We start from the raw sequence: 12,339 nt of genomic DNA, 5'->3' as shown, positions 1-12,339 counted from the left end.
TTTTCAGTTCACCCCAATTGATTTTAAATCACCTGCTAACTGGGACTTACGGTGAGGCGAGAGGCGGTTCTCCTCAGGTGTTTGTCGAACCAGTCAGGTTAGGAAAGCGTGTGTGTGTGAGTGTATGAACAAGACTGTGCACGTTTGTCTTTGCCTGTGTGCCTACCTACTAATCAATGGACTTTTAACTTTTGAACACCAACCTTCATTGTTATACATGTAGTCAAATATTCTCAAGCCTTTATATTCTGAAAACATCCATGAGAATTTCAATGAGAGGTGGTGGAGGAAAAAAGAGAATGAAAACCACTGCAAACACATCGACAAAAGTGCTAATGAAAAACTTCAAACACAGCTCTGGTACATTAGAGGCGTGGCTTGTCTCTCTGCATTTAATCTCTCTCCCGAATCAAGATGGAAAAATGGAGCAGCACGACACGGAGAAGAAAAGAGCGGAAGGGGAAAGAGGGAACATTAAAATGTGGGAGATCTTCCACACTGAATCCTGACTGGATCATTGAGGAAGGATGATAAGCTTGGTGTTTTATTTTTTAAATCAAATGTTTGTAGTTTAAGTAGCGATGATACGACACATAAATACTGAAGTCAAACACAGACTGATGTACATACTGTACTGACATGCTTTATAAACTCAGCAAAAAAAGAAACTCCCCTTTTTTATGACCGTGTGCTTCAAAGATAATTAGTAAAAATCCAAATAACTTCACAGATCTTCATTGTGAAGTGTTTAAACACGGTTTTCCATGCTTGTTCAATGAACCATAAACATTTAATGAACATGCACCTGTGGAACAGTCGTTAAGACACTAACAGCTTACAGAAGGTAGGCAATTAAGGTCACAGTTATGAAAACTTAGGACACTAAAGAGGCCTTTTAACTGACTCTGAAAAACACCAAAAGAAAGATCCCAAGGGTCCCTGCTCATCTGCGTGTACGTTCCTTAGGCATGCTGCAAGAAGGCATGAGGACTGCAGATGTGGCCAGGGCAATAAATTGCAATGTCTGTACTGTGAAACGCCAAAGACAGAGCTACAGGCAGACAGGACGGACAGCTGATCGTCCTCGCAGTGGCAGACCACGTGTAACAGCACCTGCACAGGATCGGTACATCCGAACATCACACCTGTGGGACAGGTACAGAATGACAACAACAACTGCCCGAGTTACACCAGGAACGCACAACACCTCCATCAGTGCTCAGACTGTCCGCAATAAGCTGAGAGAGGCTGGACTGAGGGCTTGTAAGACTGTTGTAAGGCAGGTCCTCACCAGACATCACCGGCAACAACGTTGCCTATGGGCATAAACCCACCGTCGCTGGACCAGACAGGACTGGCAAAAAGTGCTCTTCACTGACGAGTCATGGTTTTGTCTCACCAGGAGTGATGGTTGGATTCGCGTTTATCATCGAAGGAATGAGCGTTACACTGAGGCCTGTACACTGGAGCGGGATCGATTTGGAGGTGGAGGGTCAGTCATGGTCTGGGGCGGTGTGTCACAGCATCATTGGACTGAGCTTGTTGTCATTGCAGGCAATCTCAACTCAGTGTGTTACAGGGAAGTCATCCTCCTCCCTCATGTGGTACATTTCCTGTAGACTCATCCTGATATGACGCTCCAGCATGACAATGACACCAGCCATACTGCTCGTTCTGTGCACGATTTCCTGCAAGACAGGAACGACAGTGTTCCGTTTTTGTCACCAAAGCCCCATATACTACCTACCACTGCAACCTGTATGCTCTCGTTGGCTGGCCCTCGCATCATATTTGTCGCCAAACCCACTGGCTCCAGGTCATCTATAAGTCTTTGCTAGGTAAAGCCCCGCCTGATCTCAGCTCACTGGTCATCATAGCAGCACCCACCCATAGCACGCGCTCCAGAAGATATATTTCACTGGTCACCCCCAAAGCCAATTCCTACTTTGGTTGCCTTTCCTTCCAGTTCTCTGCTGCCAATGACTGGAACGAATTGCAAAAATCACTGAAGCTGGAGACTCTTATCTCTCTTATTAACTTTAAGCATCAGCTGTCAGAGCAGCTCACAGATCATTGCACCTGTACATAGCCCATCTGTAAATAGCCCATCCAACTACCTCATCCCCATATTGCAATTTTTTTCAGTTGACAGTGAGAGGACGTTTCTTTTTTTGCTGAGTTTATATCTCAGATTTTTTTTTATTTTTTTTTATTTCACCTTTATTTAACCAGGTAGGCTAGTTGAGAACAAGTTCTCATTTGCAACTGCGACCTGGCCAAGATAAAGCATAGCAGTGTGAGCATACAACAAAGAGTTACACATGGAGTAAACAATTAACAAGTCAATAACACAGTAGAAAACAAAGGGGGGGTCTATATACAATGTGTGCAAAAGGCATGAGGAGGTAGGCAAATAATTACAATTTTGCAGATTAACACTGGAGTGATAAAAGATCAGATGGTCATGTACAGGTAGAGATATTGGTGTGCAGAAGAGCAGAAAAGTAAATAAATAGAAACAGTACGGGGATGAGGTAGGTGAAAAGGGTGGGCTATTTACCAATAGACTATGTACAGCTGCAGCGATCGGTTAGCTGCTCAGATAGCTGATGTTTGAAGTTGGTGAGGGAGATAAAAGTCTCCAACTTCAGCGATTTTTGCAATTCGTTCCAGTCACAGGCAGCAGAGTACTGGAACGAAAGGCGGCCAAATGAGGTGTTGGCTTTAGGGATGATCAGTGAGATACACCTGCTGGAGCGCGTGCTACGGATGGGTGTTGCCATCGTGACCAGTGAGCTGAGATAAGGCGGAGCTTTACCTAGCATAGACTTGTAGATGACCTGGAGCCAGTGGGTCTGGCGACGAATATGTAGCGAGGGCCAGCCGACTAGAGCATACAAGTCGCAGTGGTGGGTAGTATAAGGTGCTTTAGTGACAAAACGGATGGCACTGTGATAGACTGCATCCAGTTTGCTGAGTAGAGTGTTGGAAGCCATTTTGTAGATGACATCGCCGAAGTCGAGGATCGGTAGGATAGTCAGTTTTACTAGGGTAAGCTTGGCGGCTTGAGTGAAGGAGGCTTTGTTGCGGAATAGAAAGCCGACTCTTGATTTGATTTTCGATTGGAGATGTTTGATATGAGTCTGGAAGGAGAGTTTGCAGTCTAGCCAGACACCTAGGTACTTATAGACGTCCACATATTCTAGGTCGGAACCATCCAGGGTGGTGATGCTAGTCGGGCATGCAGGTGCAGGCAGCGACCGGTTGAAAAGCATGCATTTGGTCTTACTAGCGTTTAAGAGCAGTTGGAGGCCACGGAAGGAGTGTTGTATGGCATTGAAGCTTGTTTGGAGGTTAGATAGCACAGTGTCCAAAGACGGGCCGAAAGTATATAGAATGGTGTCGTCTGCGTAGAGGTGGATCAGGGAATCGCCCGCAGCAAGAGCAACATCATTGATATACACAGAGAAAAGAGTCGGCCCGAGAATTGAACCCTGTGGCACCCCCATAGAGACTGCCAGAGGACCGGACAGCATGCCCTCCGATTTGACACACTGAACTCTGTCTGCAAAGTAATTGGTGAACCAGGCAAGGCAGTCATCCGAAAAACCGAGGCTACTGAGTCTGCCGATAAGAATATGGTGATTGACAGAGTCGAAAGCCTTGGCGAGGTCGATGAAGACGGCTGCACAGTACTGTCTTTTATCGATGGCGGTTATGATGTCGTTTAGTACCTTGAGTGTGGCTGAGGTGCACCCATGACATGCTACATGATACATGCTCACTCTCTCTCAAACACAGACACAAAAGGTTCAGCATTGGGGATTTAACTTCTTTAAACTTCTTGCCAGTACCTTGCTCACAATAGAGTCCCTCGCGGCCCATGGGACACTCACACTTATACCCTCCTTCTGGTTGCACCTGACACTGGGACGATGGGTGGCATCTGTTAGGCTCGCATGGATTGTGGGTGTCGGCGCACGTCGGACCTATATTTCACCATCATCAAATTACAAAAAAAAAACACCCCAAGTTAGAACTCAAACCACAGAATCTGTATTCCATCTTCTCTTATAAAAACCACTGTTGTCATTAGGCACCAAAAAGAGAAATACATGACAAAAAGGGAGGGACTACCTGAACTTGGGGCAGAAGACAAATTACTGCTGTTTTCTGTAACATATGGACAATTAAGTTGTATTCTAAGAAACTTTTCCATTTTCTATTGCAAACCGTTTTGCTGCGGTATGCCCTAATTAATACAACCTAGGCCTTTCAGACTATTTTCCCTTCATTCCATAATTTCCTCAGTAATAGAGGTCCTTTTCTAATAGGATTTAGAAAGATTAAGGAAAGACCCAGGCACCCTGTCTTGCTGTTTTGCAGTCATGCGTATGGAGACGGTTCTTGGCTGTGGGAGAGGTGTCTGAAATGGCTCCCGGATGGCTAAATTGGCTTTGTCCTACGCTAGCCAGGACGGATCCCAATTCAGCTGTCATTATTTAAGTAGCCAGAGCTGCCTGAGGCGAGGAGAATGCTTTAATTAACAACCCTTTCCGCTGAGTTCTATTACACTCTTTCTCATCAATTTCTCCTGTTACTCACTCTCTCTCGCACACACATACACACTCTTTCTATCGTCTCTCTCCCTCCCTCTTACTCCATCTCCCTCTCTCTCTTGTCTCTGACCAACTCTCTCGTTATCTCTCTCAGAACTATCTTCTTGACCCTAACCAGTCAGGCTTCAAGGCAGCTCATTCAACTGAGACCGCTCTCCTCTGTGTCACAGACGCTCTTCCGCTCTGCTAAAGCGGACTCGCTCTCTTCTGTTTTCATCCTCCCAGATCTAACTGCTGCCTTCAACAGATCCTCCTCATCACCTTCTCAGGGTTGGGTTTCTCAGGATCTGCAAACACTTGGATTGCATCCTACCTGACAGGTCGCCTGTGACTGCACTACGTGCTCTCACTACTGGTGTCCCCCAGGCCTCTCCTCTTTTCTCTTTACATCAAGTCACTTGGCTCTGTCATATCTTCACATTGTGTCTTCTATCATTGCTATGCGGATGACACTCAACTACTCTTCTCCTTCCACTCTTCTGACGCACAGGTAGCGACACGCATCTCTGCATGCCTGGCAGACATCTCAACTTGGATGTCGGCCCACCACCTCAAGCTCAAGCTCGACAAAACGGAGCTACTCATCCTCCCGGGGAAGACCTGCCCGCTCCAAGACCTCTCCATCATGGTTGACAACTCCATGGTGTCCCCCTCCCAGAGTGCAAAGAACCTTGTCGTGACCCTGGACAACACTCTGTTGTTCTCTGCAAACATCAAAGCAGTGACTTGCTCCTGCAGTCACTGCTTTGAAGAGTACAACCTTTCCTCACACAGGTAGTGGTGCAGGTCCTAATCCAGGCACTTGTCATCTCCTGTCTAGACTAATGCAACTCTCTGTTGGCTGGGCTCCCCGCTTGTGCCATCAAACCCCTGCAATTTATCCATAAATCCGCAGCCCGCCTTGTGTTCCACCTTCCTAAGTTCTCCCATGTCACACTGCTCCTCTGCACACTCCACTGGCTTCCAGTCGAAGCTCGCATCATCTTCAAGACCCTGGTGCTTGTCTATGGAGCAGCAAGGGGAACTGCCCCTTCGTGCATTAGGCTATGCTCAAACCCTACATCCCAACCCGAGCACTGCATTCTGCCACCTCTGGTCTCTTGGCCCTCCCACCCCTATGGGAGGGCAGCTCCCACTCGGCCCTGTCAAAGCTCTTCTCAGTCCTGGACCCCAATGGTGGAACCGGCTTCCCTCTAAAGTCAGGACAGCGGAGTACCTGCCCATCTTACGAAAACATCTGAAACCCTACCTCTTTGAAGAGTAAAGGCCAGGCGATGGGGAGAATTTGGTTATAGTCTTCAATGGGTTCCTTTACTGCACTACACCTAATCCCAGACAAGTCTTAAACAAGACAGAGGCAACGTGCTGTGAGCTTTTGAAATGGGTAAATTCTGACTGCGGTTTATTCCTCAGACATTGGTTCAAATAGTATTGGCTCGCTTTCAAATACCTTTGAGCAGTTGATTGAGCCTAAGGAGGAGTGCAGTGTGGGGTAATCACGGGTCCAAAAAGTTGGAGCGGTTCCGAAAGCGATCTGGGGCTTTCCCACCCAGACTCGATATGCATAAATAAACAATGTAATCTAGAGACCAGTTTCGAGTGACAATGTGAGGAGGGAGGGAGATGCCTCTCTAGTAGGTGGGGGAGGGGCCATACTGTGAGCGAGTGACAATGTGAGGAGGGAGGGAGGGAGATGCCTCTCTAGTAGGCGGGGGAGGGGCCATACTGTGAGCGAGTGACAGTGTGAGGAGGGAGGGAGGGAGATGCCTCTCTAGTCGGAGGGGGAGGGGCCATACTGTGAGCGAGTGACAATGTGAGGAGGGAGGGAGATGCCGCTCTAGTAGGCGGGGGAGGGGCCATACTGTGAGCGAGTGACAATGTGAGGCGGAAGGGAGATGCCTCTCTAGTAGGCGGGGGAGGGGCCATACTGTGAGCGAGTGACAATGTGAGGAGGAAGGGAGATGTCTCTCTAGTAGGCCGGGGGAGGGGCCATATTGTGAGCGGGTGACAATGTGAGGAGGAAGGGAGATGCCTCTCTAGTAGGCGGGGGAGGGGCCATACTGTGAGCGGGTGACAATGTGAGGAGGGAGGGAGATGCCGCTCTAGTAGGCGGGGGAGGGGCCATACTGTGAGTGATTGACAATGTGAGGAGGGAGGGAGAAGCCTCTCTAGTAGGTGGGGGAGGGGCCATACTGTGAGTGAGTGACAATGTGAGGAGGGAGGGAGGGAGATGCCTCTCTAGTAGGCGGGGGAGGGGCCATACTGTGAGCGAGTGACAATGTGAGGAGGGAGGGAGGGAGATGCCTCTCTAGTCGGAGGGGGAGGGGCCATACTGTGAGCGAGTGACAATGTGAGGAGGGAGGGAGATGCCACTCTAGTAGGCGGGGGAGGGGCCATACTGTGAGCGAGTGACAATGTGAGGAGGAAGGGAGATGCCTCTCTAGTAGGCGGGGGAGGGGCCATACTGTGAGCGAGTGACAATGTGAGGAGGGAGGGAGGGAGGTGCCGCTCTAGCCGGAGGGGGAGGGGCCATACTGTGAGCGAGTGACAATGTGAGGAGGGAGGGAGATGTCGCTCTAGTAGGCGGGGGAGGGGCAATACTGTGAGCGAGTGACAATGTGAGGAGGGAGGGAGATGCCGCTCTAGTAGGCGGGGGAGGGGCCATACTGTGAGCGAGTGACAATGTGAGGCGGAAGGGAGATGCCTCTCTAGTAGGCGGGGGAGGGGCCATACTGTGAGCGAGTGACAATGTGAGGAGGAAGGGAGATGCCTCTCTAGTAGGCGGGGGAGGGGCCATACTGTGAGCGGGTGACAATGTGAGGAGGAAGGGAGATGCCTCTCTAGTAGGCGGGGGAGGGGCCATACTGTGAGCGGGTGACAATGTGAGGAGGGAGGGAGATGCCGCTCTAGTAGGCGGGGGAGGGGCCATACTGTGAGTGAGTGACAATGTGAGGAGGGAGGGAGGGAGATGCCTCTCTAGTAGGCGGGGGAGGGGCCATACTGTGAGCGAGTGACAATGTGAGGAGGGAGGGAGGGAGGTGCCGCTCTAGTCGGAGGGGGAGGGCCCATACTGTGAGCGAGTGACAATGTGAGGAGGGAGGGAGATGCCGCTCTAGTAGGCGGGGGAGGGGCCATACTGTGAGCGAGTGACAATGTGAGGAGGGAGGGAGGGAGATGCCGCTCTTGTCGGCCGGGGAGGGGCCATACTGTGAGCGAGTGACAATGTGAGGAGGGAGGGAGGGAGATGCCTCTCTAGTCGGAGGGGGAGGGGCCATACTGTGAGCGAGTGACAATGTGAGGAGGGAGGGAGGTGCCGCTCTAGTAGGCGGGGGAGGGGCCATACTGTGAGCCAGTGACAATGTGACGAGGGAGGGAGGTGCCGCTCTAGTAGGCGGGGGAGGGGCCATACTGTGAGCCAGTGACAATGTGAGGAGGGAGGGAGGTGCCGCTCTAGTAGGCGGGGGAGGGGCCATACTGTGAGCCAGTGACAATGTGAGGAGGGAGGGAGGTGCCGCTCTAGTAGGCGGGGGAGGGGCCATACTGTGAGCGAGTGACAATGTGAGGAGGGAGGGAGGTGCCGCTCTAGTCGGAGGGGGAGGGGCCATACTGTGAGTGATTGACAATGTGAGGAGGGAGGTGGATGCCGCTCTAGTAGGCGGGGGAGGGGCCATAATGTGAGCGAGTGACAATGTGAGGAGGGAGGGAGGTGCCGCTCTAGTCGGCGGGGGAGGGGCCATACTGTGAGCGAGTGACAATGTGAGGAGGAAGGAAGGGAGGTGCCGCTCCAGTCGGCGGGGGAGGGGCCATACTGTGAGCCAGTGACAATGTGAGGAGGGAGGGAGGGAGATGCCGCTCTAGTAGGCGGGGGAGGGGCCATACTGTGAGCCAGTGACAATGTGAGGAGGGAGGGAGATGCCTCTCTAGTTGGAGGGGGAGGGGCCATACTGTGAGCCAGTGACAATGTGAGGAGGGAGGGAGATGCCGCTCTAGTAGGCGGGGGAGGGGCCATACTGTGAGCGAGTGACAATGTGAGGCGGAAGGGAGATGCCTCTCTAGTAGGCGGTGGAGGGACCATACTGTGAGCGAGTGACAATGTGAGGAGGAAGGGAGATGCCTCTCTAGTAGGCGGGGGAGGGGCCATACTGTGAGCGGGTGACAATGTGAGGAGGAAGGGAGATGCCTCTCTAGTAGGCGGGGGAGGGGCCATACTGTGAGCGGGTGACAATGTGAGGAGGGAGGGAGATGCCGCTCTAGTAGGCGGGGGAAGGGCCATACTGTGAGGGAGTGACAATGTGAGGAGGGAGGGAGGTGCCGCTCTAGTCGGAGGGGGAGGGGCCATACTGTGAGTGATTGACAATGTGAGGAGGGAGGGAGAAGCCTCTCTAGTAGGTGGGGGAGGGGCCATACTGTGAGTGAGTGACAATGTGAGGAGGGAGGGAGGGAGATGCCTCTCTAGTAGGCGGGGGAGGGGCCATACTGTGAGCGAGTGACAATGTGAGGAGGGAGGAAGGGAGGTGCCGCTCTAGTCGGCGGGGGAGGGGCCATACTGTGAGCGAGTGACAATGTGAGGAGGGAGGGAGGGAGATGCCTCTCTAGTAGGCGGGGGAGGGGCCATACTGTGAGCGAGTGACAATGTGAGGAGGGAGGGAGATGCCGCTCTAGTAGGCGGGGGAGGGGCCATACTGTGAGCGAGAGACAATGTGAGGAGGAAGGGAGATGCCTCTCTAGTAGGCGGGGGAGGGGCCATACTGTGAGCGAGTGACAATGTGAGGAGGGAGGGAGGGAGGTGCCGCTCTAGTCGGAGGGGGAGGGGCCATACTGTGAGCGAGTGACAATGTGAGGAGGGAGGGAGATGCCGCTCTAGTAAGCGGGGGAGGGGCCATACTGTGAGCGAGTGACAATGTGAGGAGGGAGGGAGGGAGATGCCTCTCTAGTCGGAGGGGGAGGGGCCATACTGTGAGCGAGTGACAATGTGAGGAGGGAGGGAGGGAGATGCCTCTCTAGTCGGTGGGGGAGGGGCCATACTGTGAGCGAGTGACAATGTGAGGAGGGAGGGAGATGCCTCTCTAGTCGGAGGGGGAGGGGCCATACTGTGAGCGAGTGACAATGTGAGGAGGGAGGGAGGGAGGTGCCGCTCTAGTCGGAGGGGGAGGGGCCATACTGTGAGCGAGTGACAATGTGAGGAGGGAGGGAGATGCCGCTCTAGTAGGCGGGGGAGGGGCCATACTGTGAGCGAGTGACAATGTGAGGAGGGAGGGAGGGAGATGCCTCTCTAGTCGGAGGGGGAGGGGCCATACTGTGAGCGAGTGACAATGTGAGGAGGGAGGGAGGGAGATGCCTCTCTAGTCGGTGGGGGAGGGGCCATACTGTGAGCGAGTGACAATGTGAGGAGGGAGGGAGATGCCTCTCTAGTCGGAGGGGGAGGGGCCATACTGTGAGCGAGTGACAATGTGAGGAGGGAGGGAGATGCCTCTCTAGTCGAAGGGGGAGGGGCCATACTGTGAGCGAGTGACAATGTGAGGAGGGAGGGAGATGCCGCTCTAGTAGGCGGGGGAGGGGCCATAGTGTGAGCGAGTGACAATGTGAGGAGGGAGGTGCCGCTCTAGTCGGAGGGGGAGGGGCCATACTGTGAGTGATTGACAATGTGAGGAGGGAGGTGGATGCCGCTCTAGTAGGCGGGGGAGGGGCCATAATGTGAGCGAGTGACAATGTGAGGAGGGAGGTGCCGCTCTAGTCGGCGGGGGAGGGGCCATACTGTGAGCGAGTGACAATGTGAGGAGGGAGGAAGGGAGGTGCCGCTCTAGTCGGCGGGGGAGGGTCCATACTGTGAGCGAGTGACAATGTGAGGAGGGAGGGAGATGCCGCTCTAGTAGGCGGGGGAGGGGCCATACTGTGAACGAGTGACAATATGAGGAGGGAGGGAGGGAGGTGCCGCTCTAGTCGGTGGGGGAGGGGCCATACTGTGAGCGAGTGACAATGTGAGGAGGGAGGGAGCTGCCACTCTAGTAGGCGGGGGAGGGGTCATACTGTGAGCCAGTGACAATGTGAGGAGGGAGGGAGGTGCCGCTCTAGTAGGCGGGGGAGGGGCCATACTGTGAGCGAGTGACAATGTGAGGAGGGAGGGAGGTGCCGCTCTAGTAGGCGGGGGAGGGGCCATACTATGAGCGAGTGACAATGTGAGGAGGGAGGGAGGTGCCGCTCTAGTAGGCGGGGGAGGGGCCATACTGTGAGCCAGTGACAATGTGAGGAGGGAGGGAGGGAGATGCCTCTCTAGTCGGAGGGGGAGGGGCCATACTGTGAGCGAGTGACAATGTGAGGAGGGAGGGAGATGCCGCTCTAGTAGGCGGGGGAGGGGCCATACTGTGAGCGAGTGACAATGTGAGGAGGAAGGGAGATGCCTCTCTAGTAGGCGGGGGAGGGGCCATACTGTGAGCGAGTGACAATGTGAGGAGGGAGGGAGGGAGGTGCCGCTCTAGTCGGAGGGGGAGGGGCCATACTGTGAGCGAGTTACAATGTGAGGAGGGAGGGAGATGCCGCTCTAGTAGGCGGGGGAGGGGCCATACTGTGAGCGAGTGACAATGTGAGGAGGGAGGGAGGGAGATGCCTCTCTAGTCGGAGGGGGAGGGGCCATACTGTGAGCGAGTGACAATGTGAGGAGGGAGGGAGGGAGATGCCTCTCTAGTCGGTGGGGGAGGGGCCATACTGTGAGCGAGTGACAATGTGAGGAGGGAGGGAGATGCCTCTCTAGTCGGAGGGGGAGGGGCCATACTGTGAGCGAGTGACAATGTGAGGAGGGAGGGAGATGCCTCTCTAGTCGGAGGGGGAGGGGCCATACTGTGAGCGAGTGACAATGTGAGGAGGGAGGGAGATGCCGCTCTAGTAGGCGGGGGAGGGGCCATACTGTGAGCGAGTGACAATGTGAGGAGGGAGGTGGATGCCGCTCTAGTAGGCGGGGGAGGGGCCATAATGTGAGCGAGTGACAATGTGAGGAGGGAGGGAGGTGCCGCTCTAGTCGGCGGGGGAGGGGCCATACTGTGAGCGAGTGACAATGTGAGGAGGGAGGAAGGGAGGTGCCGCTCTAGTCGGCGGGGGAGGGGCCATACTGTGAGCGAGTGACAATGTGAGGAGGGAGGGAGATGCCGCTCTAGTAGGCGGGGGAGGGGCCATACTGTGAACGAGTGACAATATGAGGAGGGAGGGAGGTGCCGCTCTAGTCGGTGGGGGAGGGGCCATACTGTGAGCGAGTGACAATGTGAGGAGGGAGGGAGGTGCCGCTCTAGTCGGAGGGGGAGGGGCCATACTGTGAGTGATTGACAATGTGAGGAGGGAGGTGGATGCCGCTCTAGTAGGCGGGGGAGGGGCCATAATGTGAGCGAGTGACAATGTGAGGAGGGAGGGAGGTGCCGCTCTAGTCGGCGGGGGAGGGGCCATACTGTGAGCGAGTGACAATGTGAGGAGGGAGGAAGGGAGGTGCCGCTCTAGTCGGCGGGGGAGGGGCCATACTGTGAGCGAGTGACAATGTGAGGAGGGAGGGAGATGCCGCTCTAGTAGGCGGGGGAGGGGCCATACTGTGAACGAGTGACAATATGAGGAGGGAGGGAGGTGCCGCTCTAGTCGGTGGGGGAGGGGCCATACTGTGAGCGAGTGACAATGTGAGGAGGGAGGGAGATGCCACTCTAGTAGGCGGGGGAGGGGTCATACTGTGAGCCAGTGACAATGT

The 12,339-nt window shown here is 54.1% G+C and overlaps 1 protein-coding gene across 5 annotated transcripts in view; it reads right to left on the bottom strand.

The window, feature by feature from the left end:
* LOC109869661 (agrin) overlaps window positions 1-12,339 on the bottom strand; it is a 537,476-nt gene that overhangs the window by 40,406 nt on the left and 484,731 nt on the right. For all 5 annotated transcript variants that reach the window (XM_031803590.1, XM_031803591.1, XM_031803593.1 and 2 more), the window contains one exon: window positions 3,855-3,989. In XM_031803590.1, coding sequence (XP_031659450.1) covers window positions 3,855-3,989 — 135 coding nt within the window. The remainder of the gene's footprint in view (window positions 1-3,854; window positions 3,990-12,339) is intronic.

The sequence above is a fragment of the Oncorhynchus kisutch genome, linkage group LG24 (assembly GCF_002021735.2).
Source record: "Oncorhynchus kisutch isolate 150728-3 linkage group LG24, Okis_V2, whole genome shotgun sequence".
NCBI classification, from domain to species: domain Eukaryota; kingdom Metazoa; phylum Chordata; class Actinopteri; order Salmoniformes; family Salmonidae; genus Oncorhynchus; species Oncorhynchus kisutch.
This window is presented reverse-complemented; position numbering and strand designations above follow the sequence as displayed.